The 25706-nt window shown below is 35.2% G+C and overlaps 1 protein-coding gene and 2 pseudogenes across 2 annotated transcripts in view; 2 read left to right on the top strand and 1 right to left on the bottom strand.

Moving 5' to 3' along the window:
- Positions 1-25706, top strand: part of TRIM24 (tripartite motif containing 24) — a 102632-nt gene that overhangs the window by 62786 nt on the left and 14140 nt on the right. Inside the window, exons 6-11 of one of the 2 annotated variants that reach the window (XM_039860978.1) lie at positions 539-653; positions 3764-3910; positions 14447-14564; positions 16770-16936; positions 21737-21910; positions 24887-25060. In XM_039860978.1, coding sequence (XP_039716912.1) covers positions 539-653; positions 3764-3910; positions 14447-14564; positions 16770-16936; positions 21737-21910; positions 24887-25060 — 895 coding nt within the window. Of the gene's footprint in view, positions 1-538; positions 654-3763; positions 3911-14446; positions 14565-16769; positions 17039-21736; positions 21911-24886; positions 25061-25706 lie in introns of both variants that reach the window. The other variant, XM_039860977.1, reaches the window with a different exon arrangement.
- On the top strand, positions 1500-1618 carry LOC120601303 (uncharacterized; annotated as a pseudogene).
- LOC120601329 (uncharacterized) lies at positions 9276-9394 on the bottom strand (annotated as a pseudogene).

Raw genomic sequence — 25706 nt, 5'->3', positions numbered from 1 at the left:
GTGGTTGATGAAACATAAAGTAGTTATTTGGCTGCTTAATGTCATTAAAAATAGCAAACTATGATTGTTGTCTTCTTGCTTCTATTCAGATAAAATGAACACCAGTGATTCAGATGACTAAGAGTGACACATTTACCCCTTCTACTTCTTAACTGCAATGAATACAGTACAACTTGTTCAGATTTGTGGTTTTCTTCATCTTGCTTATACATCTTTTTGTCCATCCTTTTAGACTAAGCATTGATTTTTCTGGGTGTCATCATAAACTTTCAAAACTGTATTTTCTTAAAATGTGTTCATTCTCTTGTAATTTTATGCATTTTGATTTTAGGGTTGAATTCAGTACTATGTCTTTCAGAAGAATTGTATTTCTGCTGTGTTCAAGAAAGTCAATTTAAACTGAAGGATCCTTAGAAATAGCTGAGCTTTTAAGAGCCAAAAACATTTGGCCTAATTTAGACCGTAAAGAAATCGATTATAAAACAAATCATCTGCCGTAGATTTTAGTGTTTTTTCCCCCCTTTTGTTTAATTTTCAGGATAATTGAAGTAAATCAAAATCAAAAGCAGGTGGAACAGGATATTAAAGTTGCTATATTTACATTGATGGTAGAAATAAATAAAAAAGGAAAAGCTCTACTGCATCAGCTTGAGGTAAGTTACTGTTAATGGGAGTATGTGGTAGTGATTTAATATATTTTGTATGTATTTGTGAATTTGAAATCACAGTCTTTTTCATATAATTGTTTTATGAATCAATAATATTCTCCATTCCCATGTTTTCCTTTGCCAGGCTCCCCATTGTTAAGCTGACAATTTATGACTTCATAAAACTAGGAATGTCTTTTTTTTTTTTTTTTAATTTTAGTCTTTATTGTACTGTAGCCTGATAAATGAGAGTGAATCTACAGTAAGAAAATTTAACCAATGGCAATGGGTGCTCTCTAGGAAAGAACAGTCTTATTTAATATGCTGTATGGGGTTTCTAGAACTTGGGCTATTTATGGAAAGGAAGGAAAAGACATTCATTCTGCTATATCCAGTAATAATTGTTTTTTAAACCAAATTAATCATGATGTTTTAAAGATTATAATTCTTCTACTTAAGTTGATTTCCAAATACAGTAATTCTTAGTGAAAGAATTTAAGCATTTTTGAGCTTTTGACATACACTATAAGGCAAATGTAGATAACTGAATTGTTGAAAGCCTTTGCGTGATGCGTTAAAGAACAAAAACTCAACTGAGTAAATTCGAAGATCTAATTGGCTTTTTTGAGCTATTTCATGAATTGGGCAGCATCCCATTTAGCAAATAGGGAGATACTTTTAGTAGGAATGTCGTAATTCTTACTGTTAACATCATAGTGCAAAACAAAATGCCTCGCTTGACAGAAGCGCTTTGTAAATGTTGAAGAGGTGAATCTTTGTAGAGATTCATTTAGAAGTGACAACTTTGCCTCACCAAAGGGGTACATCTGAGCAAAATTTTTAGGCACACTGGTCTACAGCCATGACACCCTGAACGTGCCCGATCTCTTCTGATCTCAGAAGCTAAGTAGGGTCAGGCCTGGTTAGTACTTGAATGGGAGACCACTTAGGAATACCAGGTGCTGTAGGCGTTAAAAAAAATTTTTTTAGACACACTAAGTTAGCTATATTTAGTTCTCAAATATATATGTTTAACCTTATGAGATATTAAATAAAAGGAGATGCCTCTTATCCTCAGCGTTTTTTCATCTTAATTGCGAAAGCAAATTAAGAAGAAATGCTCAGAGCACTTTGGATAGTTGTTTCTGAGAAAAATACTACTCTCTTTATCAGCTTTTTTACACATATGAGGGTCAAGATCCAAAGTCAGTGTTGGACTTCAAATAATAGGAGGTTACAACTTCTACATGATATATTAACACAATATTAGTTGTACATTTTAATAATCTTATATATTGATGCAGAAAATTCACAGTAAAGCAATTTAGAATGGGACGAGAATAAAAGAATTATGTTTGAAGGTTAAAAACAAAATTCCTAGAAATAATTTTAGTTCAGTGTCTTTATTATATAGTTGACAAATTACAAGGTCTTTGTCAGAAAGTTCTGTCCCTCCTGGGAAAGCATGGTAAGTCCCATGGTTTCTCAGCCATACTAAAGACTAAATGATTCTCTGGTTTTTTAGAAACAAATCCTTATTCAGTGAATAAGTCTGGCCAGGAGGAATCAGACCACATTTCCAGTAACTACTTTTTCAAGGTTCTGTGATCTTTTTAAAAAATAAAAGCATTTAAACAATTTAAAAAGTTTTCAAAGCTCTGCTTAAAATCAAACATCCTTTAGAATTGCTTTCTCAGAGATGAGTAGCACACACATTTCTGTGGCTGTTTCCAAACTTCACTGTAAATCAGAATCACTTGCAGATTTTTTTTAAAAATTGAAGGTAAAGAACAGATGACCAAAGTCCTCATCTCTAGGAATGAACCTGGTCATCAATATTATTTTTAATCAACTTTATTGACATATAATTTTTACAGCACCTTTTAAACATGGCTCTAGTCTTCATATCCATTTTCCTATTTCACAGACTCCTCCTTTAAGGTAAATAAACGTAGTCAATTTTATCTAAGACTCAAGAGAAATTGGTGCAAATAGTTGTTACTGTGGAAGACCAAGGAACTAGAGCTTCTGATTCTCAGTTTGCAACCTCCTCAAAAGTTAACAAGATTTCTATTCTTTCTAGAGTTTTTCCAGAGAATCACTTAGTTTTTCCAGAGGTCAGAAATAGCCTAATATATGTTATCTCTGAACTTAAATTAGACATGACAAAGCCATCTTCAGTCACTGCAATTTTTCCCTTAATTCAATTTAGCACATGTGTAGTTCTAAATTTTGAAACCGACTACGGCCAGGATCTAGGTTCATAATTTATTCAGAATATAAATCCATAATTTGAGTGTAGCAATTTTACTTTTAAACTTTTTGGGGGAGGGGCGGGGGTATCAGTTGAAAGCCCTATTCTCTTTCCCTTTCCTTGCCAAGTATAAGAAATTTATGAACAGAGATCTTTAAAACGACCAAAGTTTAGGTCTCTTCGCTTTTGATTAATCTGCGTTCTTGCTTGTTTCCTTCCCTTAGAAAAGGGGAAATCCCTTATAGAGAAATTCTGTGTTCTGCTTTTATGTAGCTTTTCTGAGAATATATTGACACTATCAGTCACTGTATAAAATGGCCTCGCAAGGCAATTCTCAATGCACAAAAATAATATATCTTTTTTACCATAAAATGTGTTGTCTCTCACATGTTATGACTGAGCACAAACGTTGCAATCAGGACTCGAATGCTAGAAGGCGAAACCATGTGATTTACTAATCATATGATCTGGTAACTTTACTAAATTGCTGGATGGTAGGTACATCTGTTTTACTTGTGGGTACTGAATTTAACAGGCATTTACTGTATTATAGCTCATCTGCAGTTTTTGATCCCTTTTGGGTATTGAAAGATGCATGAACAGAAATCTAAATCCCAGAATACATAAAACCAGATGGTGGGGGTTAGGGGAAGGCACTGGTGGTGTTGGCTTTGACATTTGGGACGCAGTTGTTTGCTGCAATAAGAGTGATCTTTTGTACTAAGGGGAAAAAACACAAGTTTTTTTCAGTTTCTATTGGGTTCTTAGAGGTGGTGATTATTCTCATTTGGTAATCTGAAAATGACCATTAAAGTACGTGTTATAGGCAGAACTAATTTGGAACTTATTTTCTTCTTTTCAGAGCCTTGCAAAGGACCATCGCATGAAACTTATGCAACAACAACAGGAAGTGGCTGGACTTTCTAAACAGTTGGAACATGTCATGCATTTTTCGAAATGGGCAGTTTCCAGTGGCAGCAGTACAGCATTACTTTATAGCAAGCGACTGGTAAAATAGACTATTACATTTAATAAGCCATCAAAATACAGAGAGAAACAATGAAGTGATTGGAATGCTTAAAATTCAGAAATGATCATTAGTCTGTGCTTAAATGCCTTTTACCTATTTCTAATTTTAATTGATCAGAATACTTTGGTTTTACAAAATATTTTTAGCTGACAGAGAATCATAGGTTCTTCATGCATTTCTTGACAGGCGTGTGTGCTATCATCGGGCATATTCACAGGTTAGAAGCTCGAGGGCATCTATTTGGGGTTGGGACATCATGGGGACTATAAAGCCTGCTCCCTCCTTCCCCCCAGTTTTGTTTGGGGTGAGAAAGGCACTTCAAGAGCCAAGGGAGATTCTGGCCTGGCCAGTTAGGTGTCAAGGTTCCAGAGGTCACTCCAAGGGCCCAACTGGGCCAGTGCCAGTCCTTTTCTCTCTCTCCAGTGGCTGGACTCATTGATTTGCTTATCTGCCACTAGGCTCTGGCTATCTAGAAGAAAATTGATCCAGAGAAGAAAACATAGCTGTCTCCTTCATCTCATGTTGTTCCCTCTTTCTTCTGTTTCTCTTCGGTGTTGTGGTCCTTCTCCCAGGCTTTCCCCGCAACCCCTACCTCCTATTTAGAGAGTCATTTGCAGCCCCAGGTTGATAAATCTATTGATTTTGATAGTTAAAAAAAAAAAAAATTAATTGCCATGTTTTAGGTGTAACTTCAATTTTAATCTCCCATTGCTCCTCTCTCATTTTGTTCTTTTCCAGGTTTTCTCTCACTTAGTGGCAATTGAACTCGATACTGACAATAATGATAACAGTAAACGTTTCCTGATTGCCCACAGTGTGCCAGGCACTAATTCTGAGCATTTTCTACATAATATTTCACTTAAACTTTAAAGTTATTTTTATGAGATAGGTATACCTATCCATGTCCATTGCAGGGGTGAATGAAACCAAAGCATAGAGTTAAGTAACATGCCTTAGATCACACAGGAAGAGGGGTAGCCAGAATTCCACCTAATTCTGGACACCTAAGCCCAGAGACTGTTCCTTTTGTCAGCACTACATTATTTATTCTGTCAGTAGTATATGGTGATGAATATTTCAATCCATTTGCTGCAAAATAGATTCGATGAACTATTTTGACGATAGTCTAGAACCTCACTACTGAAAATAAGGCCTCTGTACTAATCACATGAGGATTCTAGTTCAGTAGATCTGGAGTGAAGCCAGATTCTGTATTTCTAACAAGTTTGCAGGTGATGTCGATGCTGCTTGTCTGTGGACCATGCCTTTAGTAGCAAGGATCTAGAAGACATTTAGTCACTAGAGTCATCATATAAACATTCTTAAAAATTCCTCCTTTACTTTAGAGATCCATAGAGATTTATACTTTGAAATCAAATTATGACATCCAAATCAGTTTTCTGTTCCCCTACTCCATTTTTTGGAATCGGGTAGCAGAAATTTCCAGTGACCATTTTGAAATAAGGAAATGAACTTCTGGATAAATTTTTATAAACTAGGTTCAAATACTGAGTAACTTATTAGAAAACTGATTTGTAACCATTACAGAAACTATTCCTGATAATGAATTCTATTCAACTCTAAGGATTTTTTTTCTTTTTTATGTCTCTCTGTCTGTTTTTCTTTTCCTTATTCGTTTTTATTTAACTGCTTCATTGGTCTAATGAAAAAGAACTCTGTAGTACATATGATCTCTGTTACTTGTAATTTCCTAAAAGTAAAACAGAAAAGGGATAAAAGGAAAAAGTGAGAATTGTTTTTCTTTTTTAATCCACTAGACCCATAATAAAGATTATTACTTCTGCATTATAATCTTTTGAAATAGAGGGAGATTGTCTTCTTTGTTATTTGTAGGAGAAAATAGGCACAGAGAATCATAAGGAACCAATATTTACTAGATTCCTGATTGACTAAATCATGTTTTTTTGTTTGTTTGTTTTTAAAAGCCTATCCAAGTGGGCCTCAATGTATCACCAGAAGAGGATATAATTAATAAACTAATTTGCCCGTAGGCATGCAGAACTGAGACTTATGATTAATTTTACACATTTGGAAAGATTTCCAATCTGATAAAATTTGAAAATTGCTATATTGTACAACTCTGTTCTTCAGAATTCTTGTGCTTTGTAAATATATCCATATTTACTCAGGTTATCCTTTAAATATTAACTTTTTTTATGCTTAAAAAAATACTTGTAGGCCTGAAATTTCAAGCTTGGCCTGCAATTCTTAGTTCATCTTTTTGCTATAGGAATTATAGTCAATAAAAGATCAAACCCATTGGAATACAAAATTCTTTCAGAAGTCTGGTTTTAAATATATTTTGAAATATTTTCACAGTATTTGGATTCTTCTGTCATCTGTTAAACATTGAATTTATCTTTATATTCTTTAGAAGGAAGGTAAGAAATATTGACCGAAGACAGATCAGGAGAATAAAACAGAAATCATTCTTTTTACTAGCAGTCAATATTTTATAATACTAGTGATTAGGAGACTATTAAGGTATAAGTAGTAAAAAGGAATTCTACAATCCTTTCACTCCATTTTCCCCGTCCCCCCATCTAATTAATCTTTAAAGACCTTTTTGATGTTTACTGAATGTCATTGCCAATTCCTTACTTCAAATCCTCTGGGCTAAGAAAATATCATACTCTCTTTCCTTGGTACCCTTTCCTGGAGTGACTTCTTTCTCCTAAATAACTAATTCTTATCTTTTTAGAGACTACCAGGTCCACTGTAGGTTCATCTTCCTTTCTTCTTGGCAACCTTCAGTGACCAAGACTGGGTTAGATTCCCTCTCTCTGTTTACAAACCCGTTGTGCATATGTCCATAATAATACTTATTTTTATCTGATGTTTTTACAGTTGCATATTTTTCTGTTAATCTCATTAGATTATAGTAGGAATTTTGTGCTTGATGTATAGGAGCTTAATGAAAGATTGATGGTGAAAAAATAAGTTCCAGATAACATCTCCTGTCAAAAAGCTATAAGTATAGACAAAACTAATTTTTACAGGATTGGAAACTAAAAACACTAACTTTCTTTTTTTCTTTAAGTTTATCTTAACTTTCGTAGAAAAGAGATACTATACAGCATTGCCATCTCAAAAGCTGTTCTGACATCTTTCATAATTAAAAATATTTTTTGTCTTGCTTTTTGAACAGCTAAGTTTTCAGTGTGAAATCTGAGTTTATTTACATTTAGATACATCTGAAGTGATTAACAAATATATTTACTGACCATTATTTATCATCTTTAGTCAGACTTTATGATTTCTCAGAATTATCCAAAACATGTGTCAGGAATTTTGACAAGCATAATGGTTTGCATTTTAGATGGTTAATAATAATTCAACAAGAGAGCTCTTTACATTGAATGGCAGTAAAATACAGAAGAAAAAATATTAAGGAGCAGAGTTTGACCAAGTTTGATATTACTTCTAGAACTTGCCACAACTTAATTAGCAGATAGATACTAGCTATCTGAATTGTAAATAAATTCTGTGTCTTCTAGCCTTTTACCAGCGAAAGAAGGGATTTATAGCATAGTACCTCAAGTGAAAAAAAAAATTATGTCTTAAGTGAATTACCTCAAGGTTCCCTTTAATAAAACTGAATTCTATTTAAGAAAGTACTCACATTTCTGATTAATCATCTTTTCTTGGCAAGAAAGCTTATATTTAATCGCAACACTAAACAAGATATTGAAAGTATTGTCGATGTATGTGCTGAAAGGAAGAAAAAAGTTTTTAAATAAAAATGATCAAGCATCTTCCCTTCCTGACATGGAGGCATCAGCATGGGGTAGTGAAGAGGGTTGGGGATCACACAGAGGCACAAGGCCCGTAGCCAGAGATAAAAAGTAGGGAACACAGAGATGATAAGCAGAGACAGTCAGTGTCATTTGGATTTTGCTTACATTAAGGAAATAGGTAAATGGATGAGGCAATGAAGTAAATTTGTTAAGGGTAATGGCAGTCAAGATTTTTGCTACTAGAGAGTATGTCTAGAAAGATAGAAAGAAGACTAGTAAGAGCCCTAAGGTGTGTTGGATTGGAATTGGAAGTGTACGTATGAATTCAAGTTTTACGCATGTACACAGATCTAGAAAGTTATAGTCATGTATGTATATACCTGTATGTGTGTATGTGTTTGTGTGTTATACCCTAATAGCAGTGAGCCCACTGTCCTTCCAGATCTTGTTTTCTAAATTCCAAGCAAAGTAAGGGAAATGATGGAGACATGTCAAAAAGACCAAGATCCAGCCTAAAAGGCCTCCCCCTTGGCAAATCAACCAGTTTGAGGCTCAAACTAAATATAATAATGGATCACAACACATTGAATTAAGTAGGAATACATGAGTCCATGATGATATAAGTAAGTAAATGCTAAAGAAAATTTTGTCAGAATGTAAATTAATAAATGTTGAAAGAATAATGGACCTAAAGAAGCTCATTTGGTCACTATCATAGAGGTAATTCTTCTAGAAAGAGTTATCAGTGAATAATAATGTGGTGGGTAGAGTATTGATGAGGAACAGGATTTGAGTATAATCCTAAGTACTAATCAGTTTCTGTAAAACAATCAGTTACAGAGTGAGGAAAGTGATGAATTTAAGGTGGGGAAACTGAGCAGCAAAATTGCCAGGTAATGAAGATTAATATCAGCAGTGGTGGGACAAGTTGACATCCTGAGCCTCCTGATATGATGCACTAAGTGCACATTATCATTTGTGTGGTATTCCTGACAATGTTCTTTATTAAGTCTGATCAGAAAGAATTACACTCAGACCCAGGTTGAAGGTCATCCCACAGAATGTAAGGCCTGAAATCTTTAGACCCATCAGGTACGTGAATGGTAGGGAAAGATTAAGGAAATGAAGAGACATGGCAGCTAAATGCAACCTGTATTCCTTGATAGCATCCCGGAAAGACACTGTTGGGATATTTGGCGTTTGAATGAGGTCTTTTGATTGGATGGTAATGTTGTACAAACTTGCTTTCTGAGTTTAGAATTTGCTGCTTATGTCAGAGGATCTTTGTTTTAGGTTATACTCACTGGAGTGTTTAGGGAAGACAGAACCTCATGTCTGCAGCTTGCTGTCAGAAGATTCAGAAAAAGACTAGTCATAATAGTGTTTATGCGTAGGAGCAGTTGGGCAGTGTTGTAACAAATTTGCTAATATATTAACAGTTGGGAAATCTGGGTGAAGGGTTCTTTTCACTTTTCTACAATTTTAAAATTATTTAAAAATATTTAAATTTTTTTTTAGGTGAAGCAACCCTTGGTTGACCTCACAGATTGCAAGGTCCTTGTTAGCTTACAGTCCCTTATTTTTTACGCCTACAGCACCTGGCCTTCATAGGTGGTCTTCTATCCAAGTACTAACCAGGCCTGACCCTGCTTAGCTTCCAAGATCAGATGGGATCGGGCTTGTTTGGGGTGGCATGGCTGTAGACAAGTTATTTCAAAATAAATGATTAAATTTTGGAAAATGATAAAGCATGAGGATATTTACAAAGGAAAGTTCTTGGAATCTTTTGGTTAGCACATTATGAGAATGTTTCATAGAATTACTAGAGGATGCAAAAAAATGAAAAGAAGAAAAAGTTGGGGGAAAGAACATCGTATTGAGTGCTGTTTGGTAAACACTGCCAGGTATTCTACATAGTGTCAAAATAAGTTAATGGTTTCTACTCAGAATTTATAACTATTTATTTATTGAATACTAGCTATTTATCAGGCGGCATTCTAAATACTCAGGGAACAGAAAACAAAAATCTCTGCCCCTGGAGTTGCATTGCAGTGGAGATAGGCAATACTAAAATAAATAAAATATATAGACTGTTGTGTAGTATTAAATGCTCTAGAGAAAAGTAAAAGTAAAAGAGAGGAGTCTGGGAGCGTTGGGATAGGGGTTGTAATTTTAGGTAAGTCTGACTAAAGAGGGTGCTATTTGAACAGACGCGTGAAGGAAGTGAGGAAGCAGGCCACACAGATGTTTGGAGAGTATTCTGACAGCACAGCAAGTTCAAAGACTGAGGTGGGAGTTTTTGTGATGTGGACATAAGGAAGCCTGAGGTGCTGGAACAGAGGAAGGAGCAGAGAGTAGTATGAGTAAGGTCAGAGAAGTAACAGAAAGCCAGACAGCACAAGCCTTGTAGTTCATTACGAGGACTTTGGTTTTTAATGGGTGAGATGGGAAACCATTAGAGGGGCTTGAGGCAAGGAATGAAAGAATATGATTTATAATAGCACAGTCACTCTGGCTGCTGAGGATAGGTAGCTGAGGGCCAAGGAGAAGAAATAGGGAGACCACTTAGAACCTTACTGAAATAAGGTGGCTTTTCCAGGGTGGTAGCAATAGAGTTGATGGGAGAATTGGTAGGATTATTTATACCTTTTAAGAAGACAACAGGATTTGCTGACAGGTTGAATGTAGGGTGTAGGGGAAAGAAAGGAACCTAGGACTAACTAGACAATAGGAAAAATAGTGTTGCCAGTAATTGAGACGGGGACGATTATAGGATGAGTAGACTTGAGAAAGATCAGGAGCAGCTCCCCTTTTAGACTTTTAACTTCGAGATGCCTATCAGACAGCAGGATGGAGATGCTGAGTAAGCAGTTGGAAATGCAAGTTCAAAAGTGAGGACTAGGCTTGAGATGTAAATTGAGAAGTCATTTAAACTGTGAGACTAGATGAGGTTGCCAAAAATATGCTGCTGTAAGAGAAAAGAGAACAGTTGAAAGACTGAGCTCTGGGGCATTTCAGCGTATACAGTAATGGAGAGGGAAAAGAACCAACAGTGGAGACTGAGATGGTACTTTGGAACCCATACCTATTCTCAGCAAACCCCCAAAGTAGCAGTGGGCGAAATAAGGGGAGAAACCATGAGACAGTGTGCTAGAAGCCAAGGGAATAAAATGTTTCTGTGAGGGCGGAGTCCTGTGTGTGAAAAGCTGCTGAATGCCTGAGTGAAGTGGTTTCAGAAAAGAATTAGGGGAGAGGAATGGAGGACAATAAGTAGAAATGGGTCTTTTCGAAGAATTTTGCTGTAAAAGAGCAAGAGGAGGGGGCAGTTGATGGCAGTAGCAAAGGAGACAGGAGTTGCATTTTTAGTTGGGAAAAGTTAAAACATGTTTATGTGTTGACGTGAGTGATCCAGTAAAATGGAGAGCTGGGTGATACAGGGGAGGGAAGAAAATTGTTGAGTCACGACTGAGTAAACCAGAGGGGTTGATGCTAACTGCACAAGTGGAATGATTGTCATGGCCGTTTATTTAATCCATTGTAATAAGAGAGAACACTATTGATAGATGGTGGAAGGTCGTAGAAGGTTATTGTCTGTTTTCTTGGTGAAATAGTCAGCAAGGGCATTAGCTGTGATTGAGAATGGGGGAGCTGTTGGAGATTTGAAAAGAGAAAAGAAGGTTTGATAATAGTTATTTAGAAAAGTGAGGAAGTGAAGAACTAGAAAAATGTCATCTTAGCCAGTCAACCTTAGGGACCGAACCAAAATAAGTAGTCATGTATTTTGAAGTGAGATCAGTTTCTTTATCAGTCCAATTACATTCAGGCAAAAGTATTTAACTAGGGTTGTTTTGTCTGGGGAAAACACTTTAGCTCCAACATTACTCCTGTCATAATTCTTGATGATTTTAATATCCTAAACTAGATGATCCTTCTTTCCAGCTTACTTCTGCTGGTACCCAGATAGCAATACTCCCACAAACCCTAAAGGTCCTATGCGCTTTTGCTCTTAAAATTGTTCCCTGTCCTTCAACCTCACCTTATCATTACCCTTACCTTCTATCCCTCAGTACCTCCTTGTCCAGCTTAAATCCCAGGGTCGAACATGATAATTTCCTTGCATATGCCCGTAACATGTCTTTCTCTCACATACCCCATTACACATAATCCCTTGCCTCTCCTCAAGGACTGAGGGAGGAGTATTCCCTGAGGACTGCGTGTGGAGAGTGGTGGCTGTTGTGATGACATGAAACTCAAAAGAATAGGAGCAAGAAGAAGCATTCCCTTAGCAGGCCTAGTTCTGGGCTGTACTTGCATTTTCTGAGCAGAGATTAATTTATCTTTACTGTAACTCATTAGCCACCCAATCTAAATTCTGAATCCTTCTTTAAAAGTAAACAAAAGCAAAACGTGTTATTTTTTTAGTTTTACAAATATTTAGTTGGTGTTTCTGTGAAGTTTTATTAATTGGAAAAAACCTGACTTTAACCTTAATCACTTCAAGATACTTTTCAGTTTTGCATTCAACAGTATAACCAATTGAGTTATACCTCAAAACTTTTAACGTTTTGGAAAGAAAACTTATATGTCTACTTTTTTAAAAAATCAGTTTCAAGTATACAGTACATCGGTTAGACATTTACATAGTTTATGAAATGATCTCCCTGATTATTCTGCCTTCCCTCTGGCTCTACACATAGCCATTACCTTACTGCTGTGTGCATTCCCTATACCGTGCTCCGCATGTCCGTGACCCTCTATGACTAATTTGTATTTCTTTAACCCTTCACCACTTTCTCCCAGTCCCCATCCCCCTCTGGCAATCACACAGTTGTCCTCTATATTTGTGGGTCTGTTTTCAATTAGTTTGTTCTGTTTGTTCCTTAGATTCTGCATACAAGTGACATCATATGGTATTTATCTTTCTCTGTCTGACTTAATTTCACTCAGTATAATGACCTCTAGGCCATCCATGTCTTTGCAAATGATAGGATTTTATTTTTTTAATGGCAGAGTGATATTGTATATAAGAACCATAACTTCTTTATCCAGTCATCTGTTGATGGGCATTTAGGTTGCTTCCATATCTTGGCTATTATAAATTGTACTGCCATGAACATAGGGGTGCACAGTTCTTTATGAATTATTGTTTTGGTTTTCTTTGGATAAATACCCAGAAGTGCAACCGCTGGGTCAAAAGGCAGATCCATTTTTAATTTTTTGACTTTTCCATAGCGGCTGTACCAATTTGCAATCCCACCAGCAGTGTATGAGGGTTCCCTTTTCTCAGCATCCTTGCCAAGACTTGTTCTTTGATTTATTGATGTTAGCCATTCTGACAGGTATGAGGTGATATCTCATTGTGGTTTTAATTTGCATTTCTCTAATGATTAGTGACCTTTTCATATGTCTATTGCCTATCCATATTTCCTCTTTGGAGAAATATTCAGGTCCACTGCCCATTTTTTAATTGGATTTTTTTGTTGTTTTTGTTGAGTTGTATGAGTTCTTCATATATTTTGGATATTAACCCCTTATCCAATGTATCATAAGTGAATATATTCTCCCATTCAGTAGGTTGTCTTTTTGTTTTGTTGATGGTTTCCTTCGCTGTGCAAAAACTTTTTAGTTTGATGTAGTCTCATTTGTTTATTTTTCTTCTGTTTCCCTTACTTGAGGAGATATATCCAGAAAGAAATTACTAATAGCAATATCAGAGAGATTACTGCCTATGTTTCTTTGTAAAAGTTTTATGGTTTCGTGCCTTACTTTTAAGTCTAATCCATTTTGAGTCTAGTATATGGTGTAAGAAGGTGGTCTAGTTTTATTTTTTTGCATATATTTTTGCAATTTTCCCAGCACCATTTATTGAAGAGACTGTCTTTATTACTCCATTGTATATTCTTGCCTCCTTTGTGATATATTAAATGAACGTATAGATGTGGATTATTTCTGTGCTCTCTATTCTGTTCCATTGATCCATGTGTCTGTTTTTATGCCAGTATCATGCTGTTTTGATTACTGTAGCCTTGTATAGTTTGATATCAGGTAATGTGATACCTCTAACCTTTTTCTTTCTCAAGATTGCTGTGGCTATTTGGGATCTTTTATGGTTCCATAGAAATTTTAAGATTATTTATTGTACCTCTCTGAAAAATGCCATTAGTATTTTGATGGGGATTGCGTTGAATCTATAGATTGCTTTGGGTTGTATGGACATTTTAATGATGTTGATTCTTCCTACCCATGAGTACAGTATATGCTTCCATTTATTTCTGTCTTCTTCAGTGATTATAATTTTCTGAGAAACAGGTCTTTTACCTCCTTGGTTAATTTGATTCCTAGGTATTTTATTGTTTTTGATGCAATTATAAATAGGATTGTTCTCTTAATCTCTTTCTGAAAGTTTGTCATTGGTGTATAAAAACATAACTGGCTTCTGAATATTAATTTTGTATCCTGCTACTTTACTGAATTCATTGATCAGTTCTAACAGTTTTTTGGAAGCATCGTTAAGGTTTTCTATATATAGTATCATGTCATCTGCAAATAATGAGAGTTTAACTTCTTCCTTTCCAATTTGGATACCTTTATTTCTCTTGTCTGATCGCTGTTACATGTCTACTTGTTATAATTTATATATGATTGCTTGTGTTGGCATACATACCAGAGACCATTTTTTGTGTATTTCCTGGGAACTTAATAAATTATATGCCTGATAAAAATATTGATGTTTAGTTGTCTCTCTGCTTTCTTCTAGATTACATACCGGTTACGGCACCTCCTTCGAGCAAGGTGCGATGCTTCCCCAGTGACCAATAATACCATCCAGTTTCACTGTGATCCTAGTTTCTGGGCTCAAAATATTATCAATTTAGGTAGGCCATTATGTACATTTTCACAAAATGCCATTTGTTTCTGGAACTCCTAATGATTATGATATGTTATTGAAAATGTATTTCCTTCTACCCCCAAAGTGTTTTCATTATCGTGTTTTGAAAACATGGAATTTTCACTAGTATTTTATTAATGTGTGTATATATGTGACATATGAATAAATATAAACATGTAAACATGTGGATGATATGGAACATCCTCTTTATCATATTCTTCATCAACTACCAGTATTCCCTTTGATCACAGTTTTGGGCTCATTGACATTGCTTCAAAATTATCAAAGATGATTGCTCTGTCATTCCCTAGGCTAGATTCTGGATAGGACAGGAAGAAATGGCTGGAAAGAGCCAGTTCTCAGAACAGCAGTCCCCAACCTTTTTGGCACCAGGGACCGGTGCTCCTGTGAGATTCTAATGCCTGATGATCTGAGGTGGAGCGGAGGCGGTGATGCTAGCGCTGGGGAGCAGCTACAAATACAGATGAAGCTTTGCTCGCTCACCTGCTGTTCACCACCTGCTGTGTGGCCTGGTTCCTAACAGGCCACAGACCAATATGGTCTACGGCCTGGGGGATGGGGAATCCTGGCTCAGAACACATCAGGAATAGAAGAAATAGGATTACACAAATCCCATCCATACAAGAGAAGAACAAAAAGAATGATGATAGAGTAATCCCTTGAAGAAAATGTGATAAAGTGACCTGTGCAGTTCAGTTTAGAAATTAATGCAACCATCTGTTTATTGATCCATAACAGGCAACTGGAATCACACTCTCACCTATATTACAAAAAGCATCATAATACAAAGGATATAAGTAACTATTGCTTAGCCTACCCCACCCTACCCCCACACGTACAACTATGGAGAAAACCTATCACAAGTTATATATCCACCCAAGTAATCATATATGTAGAGATATATGTACTTATAAGTATGTCACTTACAAAATAGACCACACAATGTAGGCATAGGTAAAACTAAGACAATGTGTGTAACTACACACATAAATGGTATAATTTTAGATGACGCTACATCAGCAAAAATGAAAAAGCATCTCCTGTTTGTGAAGAGTTTGTGAAACTCGGAGACAATAAAGTTAAACTATCCTTTACTGTAGGACTTTTCAGAGCTGTCATTTATAGCTTGGTAAATTGTCATTTACAATGAGATTTACCTTTTAAATTTTCCAAGAAGGAGACAAGTTTCCCAAACTCTGAGAAATATCTTTTCTGGAACAAGGGAAAAATATTGATCTAGATGAATATTCGGTTAACGTTACTGTGTGATTTGGGTAAGTTGTTCAATCTCTCTGAACCTTAGATCCTTTAACTATAAAAAGGTCTTTAACAGGAATGTACATAGACCTGCTGTTACAATGCCTAACACAGTATTTAATGAATGATAACTATATTTTTTTAGTATGAATATACTTAGTAAATCAAAAACATTTAATTCTCTACTGTTGAAGAAAGCAAGCTTTGCCTTCTGCTTAGATCAACCCTATTAGTGGCACCTTTAAACTCTGTAAGTTGTAAGCCAGTCAAAGTATTCTGTCAGAGAACTGATATCGTATGCACTGTGAAGGTGTAAGGAATTTGAGAAATTCCATATTATTAATACGAAAGAATCAGAAATACTTTGTGAGATTGTTTTTAGTACCAATGTCTGATTGGCTTACCTTATTTTGATATACAACAGCAGTTCTCAAAACAGTCTGAGGCTCCTTCAGGAAACCACAGAAGTCTCCCTTTTTCAACTACACATCTCTGTGGCTGGAATTTCTTCACATATTTTAACCTAAATGATATATTATGACAGATAATGCAAAAAGAGTTCAGCTATTAAGCCAGATATTTCAAGAGATTTTCAAAAATGTAAAACAATGCCACTGTTCAGTAAAATTTTTTAAAGTTATTTTTCATAAAATGTGTATTATGAGTTTATTACTTTTAAATGAAATAACGAGTAAATTTTTTTTAATTCTCCTTTTTAGTTTCAAATACGGTAAATTTTGATAGAACCTCCATTAACAAGAGCTCTTTGGGACCTTCTATATTTAAGAGTGTAAAGGGTTCCTGAGATCAAAAAGTTCCTTGGCAATTCTAAAGTTTAGTAAAAATAGCCTTACAAAATGTGGTTTTTCACTATCAGAAAAACGTTAGAACTTAACCCCTTTTCTTTGATTAGGTTCTTTAGTTATTGAAGATAAAGAAAGTCAACCACAAATGCCTAAGCAGAATCCTGTCGTGGAACAGAACTCACAGCCACAAGGTGGTTTATCTTCAAACCAGTTATCCAAGTTTCCAACACAGATCAGCCTAGCTCAATTACGACTCCAGCATATGCAGCAACAGGTAATGGCTCAGAGGCAACAGGGGCAACGGAGGCCAGCACCTGTGGGTTTACCAAACCCTAGAATGCAGGGGCCCATCCAGCAGCCTTCCATCTCTCATCAGGTAAATTTGGAAGCAGGCCTGTCCTAACTTAGATAATTATAGTACAATTGTATTCAGCAGTTCTTAAAATAACCAAGACATCCGTCATCCATGATTTAAATATCTGAATTTACAAGAATTTATCACATTGAGGATCTCTGATTTAACTCCTAGGTTTCAGGCCTTCTCAAAAAAGAATGAATGGTTTATTTAGCTGATACACCTATTTTCATCTGTTCTTGTCTTCAAATTATAATAGAGGATAAATGATTGCATTCCTAAACAACCCATGCCTGTGATTGATGGGAAATGTTGTGTACCTGTGCCTCGTAATTCCTTTGTTAGTGCTTCGTAATGACTAATACTTTAGGTATCTCTTCTCTGTGGGGATGCAATGTTTAGAAAACCACATTGTATCTTAGAAACTAGGGCAAAATGAAATAGAAAAGGGTATAGGGTTGTGGTTCATTAGAAATCTACCTTTTTCAAACTTTATTTCTAAGCAAATATTCCATGAACCATTCTTATTATCACTAGATATAAAGTACTATTTACTTTTAATCCAATTTTTGAAGGTAAAAGGTTTATATACTTTGTTAAATAGTTGAACCGTCCTACTCAGGTTAATGTGGGCATACTTAGATTTAACAAAGGTTTAGTAAGGAGTATAAAGTCTAATTTTTACAATTTTTCTGTTATTTTCAGTTACATTTATTTATTTATAATCTTCATATTTTTGAGAAGGATTTAAAGTGACTTACGGTAAATGACACAAATGAAATGGAATGCGGTTTAATAAGAGCTTAATAAAGTCAGTAGAACTAGGCTAAGAAATCTCATTACACATAAGAACAAAACTTAGCCAGAACTTTTTGTCAACCTACGCAATAAAAAAAAAAAAAATAGTATCTGTATTATTTGATAAAAAGGAAACATGCCAGTTAGAGGAGAAACTTTTTACTAGCATTTTACTAGCACTAAAGGGAATATATAATGTAGGTATTTATGAAAAGCAATTAAGTGGCATAATAGCATTTTTGTAGCAGTTGTACAAAACAGAAATGGTCTTCATAGGACTGTTGATTCAACCCTAAATAAAAGTTATGGGCATACGTAGATCCTGATTTTGTTAAGTCGCTCCTTTGAAGGCCTGAGGTGATGTATTTGAGGTTTATGGCTTTCTAGTAGTTTGATTAGGAAGGCATGTCAAATCCAGGGGAATATTAGTATGCCCAATTGATTATTCCTCTCAGACTGTTTTAACCCAGGTGTTTACAAGAAGCAAAAAACAAGCAATTTAAGACGTCTTCGGTGAGTGTTCCATGGGAAAAGACTTGCACACGTTAGATACCAGGAGTGCAAACTGGCAACGTTGAAATTTTATTAAGAAAACTGAGGAATAATTTTGTCTTAGCTCTGCAGACTGCAGAGTAACGTATTACAGATAGACTGCAAAGGGTACCAAGATTTTTCTGAAGATAAATATGAAGAGGAGAAGAGAGAGAAAATAATTATGTATTGAGTGCTCTAGTGCTAAGCATTTGCATGAATAATATTTATCTTAAATGTCTGGAGGTGAGAAATGATTTTTATGTAATAGTTTATTATCCTGAAAAAGGATAAATCCATGATTCGTTAATTGCCTTTTCACTAAGAAGTGAGGAACTGAGGCATTAATAGATATTATGTGACTTGGTCACATTCTCATGAATTTTACATAAGCAATGACAACAAAAGTGACCTCAGAACCTTTAGTTTGTGTATCTCAGAAATTTGCTTTTGATCTTATTTTTCTTCTCTAGGATTTACTGCTACATAATTTTTATAATGTACAATCTTTATTCAACCTAATTTTCCCATTTAGAAACAAAGTAATTTTTGCATCTTTTGGTCATTACCTTATACATTGTTCTTTTTCTTTTGACTCTAAGTGACTCTTGTACTTCACACTCTCTTCTCTCATTTTTAGCTGCTCTCTGCCAAACACCCACTCACACATTTTTCACTCATCAGTTTGCACTTTTCTATAAATTTTTACACTGCCCTGCTCACTTACGTTCTTAGTTTTCTACCAGTTTATTTGCATATACGTATGGGAAAATGTCTATATAAGTAGGTGTGTATGTGTGCCTCCAGATAGGTGGATATGTTCAAATCATACTCTTTATATGTTCATAGGGTCCAGGTAAATTTAAAGGACTGCTTCTAAAAATCGCTCACATAACTCCCTATTTCTTCTTCTTCTGAAGATTCACCATGTACTCTGCATGATTAAAGAGTTGGGTGATACAGAGGTAGAATACATAATTATATGACTGCATATAATTGGTACATACCTGATAGACATGCATCTCTGTTTAGTTTAGCAATATACAGTATATTGTACTCCAATAGACAGTCCTAAATTTGTTAGCATTGTCAATGTTTTATACATAAATTACAGCAATGATTCTTTCTCCTGAGCCAGATTTACTCCTGTGGAAGTACTCTCATTTAATATGTATACATTAATTTTTCTAAACAGTGGATGGATGTTAGAAAGACATCTGTTATCCTTCATGGTTATACACAGTTGGTAACTGCTGACCTAGAATAAAATCAAAACCTATAACAACGGAGGTACTTAGAATGAAGATTAGGATGACTGTGTGTCGGTTTCCTTAAGAACTCACTGGTTTTCTATTCTCCCTTTTCCCTTCCGTATCTTGCAAATTAATAGATTAAAATAACACTGATTTGCTATTTTTTAATGCTTATAACTAGTTCCTAATCTTAGTCTTTCAAGTTGCTTCCTCAGTCACAGGGTTCTTGGAAATTAACTTGATCAACTATTATAATTTAGGAAAGGAAAAAAAAAAAACCACTAAAAACAGTCATCTCACATCGCAGGGTTGACATCCATTCATTCCTACGTTACACAGTATGTTACTCTGGCATCAAGTGTCACTTCTTGACTGACTCAATGTGAATCTGGGTAGAGGAATGAGAGTAGGGTAGCAAAATCTTCTACAACTACCTTTATTCTTCTTTAAGGATTATTTTGTGTGCGTTTCCACTTTTTAAGGAATTATCTTTTAGATAAATTTAGAAATTTTCCACTATAATTTTCTATTTTTCTGTTTGTGTTTCTGTGATATAAATCCCATCAAATCACAAAACTTTAATAGAATGAAAAACAATTGTTATGGCTTCAGGCTTTTTGCTTCTGTAAAGTTTTGACATTTCTCTATTTTTCTCTAATATTTTTCTAATCTTCACCCACAGAATTTCCCTTGGTCTTGAAACAGTATCGAAATCTTTTTCCTTGGGTCTATAATTGCTGGTTACTCTTGAATGTTACTAAGAGTGAACCCAGTGCTAACTAATTTGTAAGAAAGAAGGGAGAGAGAAGCAATGTTACCCAGTAAAGGAAAGAAAATTCCAAAAATGAGAGAAGCAAAAGAAAAGAGGGCAAGGCTATCTACTTTATAGCTATCTGCCTTCATCTGTCAAAGTTTAAGGTGTTGCTACTTCAGCTTTATCAATTCCACATTTATTTGTCCATTTGAGAATGTGGGAGCTAATAGTTCCCTCTGTGAGGAATTCTAATCATGTACCATTAAGATAGCCTGAAAATAAGTATTTGCAATAAGTTGCCAACTATAGAATTGGATAGTCAAGATGAGACTAGCATATAAGATTACCTTTTTTTAGAATACTAGTCTCAATTTCCAGGGCCAGCCTTTATGAACAAAGAAGGAGTGCCGTCCCAGCCCTTGCCCTGTCCTGTAATCAACCAGTGTTGTCCTTAAAGAGTTTCTTTTCAAAATCTGTTTTCCTTTAGAGAAACTCATCCTCTAAGCTATAATTAGTCAGTACCTTAATCAGTCCTCAGCTAAACACCAGGACATGTTTTGGTAATGATATGGCAGACTAGATTTGAATTAAAGCCTTAGTGCTGCCTTTTACTAGCTGTGTAACTTTTTTCAAGTTATCTAAGCTTTCAAACGATTAGTGTCCTAATTTGTAAAATGAGGGGAGGGTATTAATGAGATAACATGTAAAATGCTAAACACAGTGTCCAGCATATAGTTTGATCTCAGTAAGATCCAAAACTCATTTACTTTTAAATGTTACTAACCGTTTTCATTATTGATGATTTATTGGTTAAGAGTGTAGACCTTTGAGCCACAGTACTTGTTCAGACCCTTGCTCCATCCCTTACTATCTTTGACAAGTTACTTAAATTCTCTATACTTTAGTTTCCTTTCCTGTAAAATAGAAATAATCCCTGCCTCACAGGATTGTTGTGAAGATTGAGTTAACACATGTAAAGTAATACTGTCATGTAATAACTGCTCAATAAAATGTTAGCAGTTATTATTTTAGGAGGTTTGAAGAGGGCAATTCTTTGCAAAAGATAATCATCAGCGACGTAGAAGGATACCAAAGACAAGTTTTCCCCACTTCTTACCGTGGCCTAGGTTCATTCCTGGTATAATCTACTTATAGTTGGAAACCCCTCTCCCAAGGTTCTTTCCTAATAAAACTCCTGTTGTTTAAATTGCTCATACACATTCTGGAAGGCTGCCTCCTTCCCCCATAACCTTGTTGTAGTATTAATAAATAATTCATCTGTGACAGAGTTGCTGTCTTTCTGTAAAAGTTATAATAGAGTTCTCTATGATTTGTCTTTCAGGAGATGATTGTCACTGAATTGGTTCAATTTCTTTTTTCTAGCAACCTCCTCCACGTTTGATAAATTTTCAAAATCACAGCCCCAAACCCAATGGACCAGTTGTTCCTCCTCCTCATCAACAACTGAGATATCCACCAACCCAGAATATGCCACGACAAGCAATAAAGCCCAACCCCCTACAGATGGCTTTCTTGGCTCAACAAGCCATAAAACAGGTATATATTTTCACTTCTCCTCAGTTGCTTATTCTGTTTCTCTCTACTTCCAAATCACATTGAATTTATAGATGAAGCAACAGTTATGAAGAAAGAGCAAATTTTTTTTTTTTTTTTTTTTTTTAATGAATATGAACAGACCTATAGAGACAAGGCTAAGAGAAAGGGTCTTGATGCTTTGTGATTGACAAGAGAAATCAAGTCACTTTATGAATGAAGGCCCAGAATAATCAGTGAGTCATAGAAACTAATTTTTACAATACTGATATGTATAGCTGTTAGATGAGTACATTAAATTTCCTAAGACCAGAAGCATTATAATAGAGTTAACATTCTGCAAAATGGAACAATAAATGAATCTTTTAAGTGTTTCAAGGATACTTCCTGGGAATAAATGTAGCATGACACAGTTTTAACATGGAGTACTTATGCATCTGATAAAGTTTAATATTTATGGTTATATAGTAGATACAATTTAATATTTATATTTATGTCCAGGTAAAAATAATTTCTAGGTATTACATTAATTTTTTAAAACTAGTTCTCTTAGTGCTTCGTCTTCTCTAAGCATCGTGTCTACAGTCTTTCCAGCTTAAGACGTATAGATTGGTTTCAGTTTAATTATTTTGCCAAGACCAAAATAGAGTATGATACTATTTCCATAATTCTGTGAGATTGATTTTGATCAAGTGGTTTGAAAATTTTATTTTAAAAGTACACATTCAGCGTGTGTCTGTGTAAAATTTGTACCTATCTCTGTTGTGTCATTAGAGGTGAGATGAAAAGACCCAAGCTAGTTTGGTCTTAAATTCTGTTTATTTTCCTTTAATTTTGTGGCCTTCTGCATGTTTATTTTTTTAAAACTCATTTGCCTCAACTGTAAAATAAATACTCTGTGGAGTTGTGCTGAGACTTAATGCCAATGTGTATAAAAACACCTAGCACCTTCTGCACACTCAAATGTTTACTTTCCCTCTTCCTCATTTATTATTTTTAATGGGTAGACACACACTAAGAATGTTTTTAAAAATGTTTCCTGGTCAGAAATCTAAACGTGAATGAATAAATGAACAAACTAGGAAAAAATATAGTGGTTTTAATTTGGAATTGGTCTTAAGTTGGTAGTTTAATTTAACGAATTATAGTATACTGGTACAGTGGGAATACTTTTTAGCTATTAAGAAAATATGGTAATTTATATAGGATCTCCTAAGTATATTAAATGGGAAGAAACATGTTACTGAATTTTTTGTGAGGTATTCTCATTTTTGTGGGTTTTTTAAATCTCATATACCTGGGAGGATATGTATCAGCTGTAACTGACTATTCTAGGGACAGAAGGAGGAAGGGGTACCAGCAAAGTGGGGTGGGCAGGGATGGGAGAGGTGGATGGATATGAGGGGTGAGTCGGTAGTAAAGATGACATTCACATTCACAGGTCTTCACATAGTTTTTTCAGTGGACCATATAAATTAGAATGTTTCAGACACTACCGCACTATATAGTATAGTCCATATATAAATGGTATTGTATTTGGGATAATTTTGAGATAACTCTTGGTTGCTTTCCTTTTCTCCAGTTTTATTATGAAATTTTTCAAACATGACAAGTTGAAAGAGTTGTATAGGGGATAAATTGCTTTATTTGCCTTCTCAGTTATTATGTATATACCCATTCATCCATCCATCAATCAGGCCTTATTTTTTGATGGATTTCGATGAAAATTGTAGACAGCAGCATGGTTCATCTCTGTGCACTTAAGCATTCCTTCTGTTAGCTTAGTTAATGTGTTTATCTCAGCCTCTAACATAAATGAAAAAGTTTCCTCATATGTTGGTGCTTAATTACCTGTTCAAATATGAGAAATGAGTAAAAAAAAAAAAAAACCTGAAAGCTTGAGTCTGAGGCTAATGTTAGATGATTGAGCTTTCACTCTAGTATTGAGGCTACTAGGCATGCTTATTGAGAGAATTCCTGGTATCATCATTAGGTCTTACTTCTTAGGCTGGTCTAAGAAGATCCCAAAGGATCGTCTGCCTAAAATGCAAGGTCTGGCTGCTAGCTGAAGCCAGCCGGGGGAAGAAGATTGGTAGGGAGCCAGCGGCCGAGTGGGTGGGAAGCTTGGCATTCAGTGTGTGTATGTTTTCTGAATATTTATTTTCAGTGCAGTATTCTGTCTTCAGCTAAGCCTGGTGCCTTTCTGTCTAAAGACACAGTTTTACCTGTCCCAGAGAGTAAACTTCCAGCCTTTTTCTGTGGAGGTCGAGGGAGTTCTTGTTTATCTTGCGGTAGCTACAGGTAGGGTAGGAAAGGAACGTGAGATTTAACTCTTTTTAAACAGACTCTCACCTTATCTTCGTTTTTAGCCCTAGCTTTACCTTTCATGCTTCTAATTCCCGACCTCTTAGTGATTCTGCAGTGTATGCTGATTTGCTTCTGTTTTCCTCACTGCTCGCTTAGGTTTCCACTTTATCAGATTCATTAAGTTATTTGCTATCTGTCCGTCTGCTTTCTAGCTTCGAAAATGTGGTTTCTGTCTTGTTTGCTTTATGAGTGAGTGCCTTTTAAAATTCCTTTTAACCATTATTTTAGTTTCAGGTATATCAGGTAGAGACAAAAGAAAATATGTTTTCAGCCCTCTGTCTTTACCTTGGAGTTGCTGTGCATTTGTTCATATTTCTATTCCAGCATATATATGTTTTCCAAGATTGGTACTGTGGTTTTCTGGTATATACTGTTTTCTTCTTAGGAAAAGCAATTCTTTTTATTTTTAGATGAGATTAATGAAAATTATGCTTGCCTGTGCCCTCTAACCTTTCTAACCTTTGAATTCGATTAGCAGAATATGTGTTTGAATTCTAACCTTTGAATTCGATTAGCAGAATATGTGTTCTGCTTTGTGTCTAGAACAGGGATTAGGTAGACATTTTCTGTCACACACCTGTTGATAGACAACCTTTCTTCTTTCTACTGTAGTGGCAGATCAGCAGTGGGCAGGCTCCCCCATCAACTGCCAACAGCACGTCCTCCACTCCTTCTAGTCCCACCATTACTAGTGCAGCAGGATACGATGGAAAGGCTTTTGGTTCGCCTATGATTGATTTGAGCTCACCAGTGGGAGGTTCTTATAATCTTCCTTCTCTTCCAGATGTAAGTATACACAAAATTTATATGAATATGTTTGGAAAATTTTATGTGAACTCGAATCTGTTAAAAGCATAGTTTTGTTGAATTATAGGTTGTTCGCGTGTTTGTTATTTAAATTAAATATATTGACTCTCTAAATTCTAACTTTATTAGTACGACTTTTTAAAAAGTCTTTAAAAGCTGAAAATAAAACATTTAGAGACAAATCTCCATATGTAATTCGATACTTGTTTTACCTTTTCTTAATCCTATAAGGTTAACCACGCACAAAAAAATTTTAAGAAATATCTTGTAAGATTGTAAAAGAATTTTTAATTTTTCATTATTTGTTTTTCAGGTTACTGAGATCAATTAATATTTCCTAATATTGGCATCATTTACCTTAGCAGAGTTATTTCATTATGTAAATAATTGTATATACTTAAGTGGGTAAAGTACATGTATTTTTCACACATAGGTAATACATAGGAAAACTTCCTTTGTCTCATATAATTTGGTTTAACTTTTACATTTACTCCACAGTGTAAGTAACTTCTTACATTAAGATCTGTCAAATCCAGTTATTTCGATACTCACTAAAAATTATTGGCCAAGGTATTGCCAGAAGAATGGTAAACGTAAATGACCCTGTGTACGTCCCACTCTCCCA

Source organism: Pteropus medius, unplaced genomic scaffold (genome assembly GCF_902729225.1).
Source record: "Pteropus medius unplaced genomic scaffold, Ma_sr-lr_union100, whole genome shotgun sequence".
NCBI lineage: Eukaryota > Metazoa > Chordata > Mammalia > Chiroptera > Pteropodidae > Pteropus > Pteropus medius.
The sequence above is the reverse complement of the archived record's forward strand: the minus strand, read 5'-3'. Positions and strand labels throughout refer to the sequence as shown.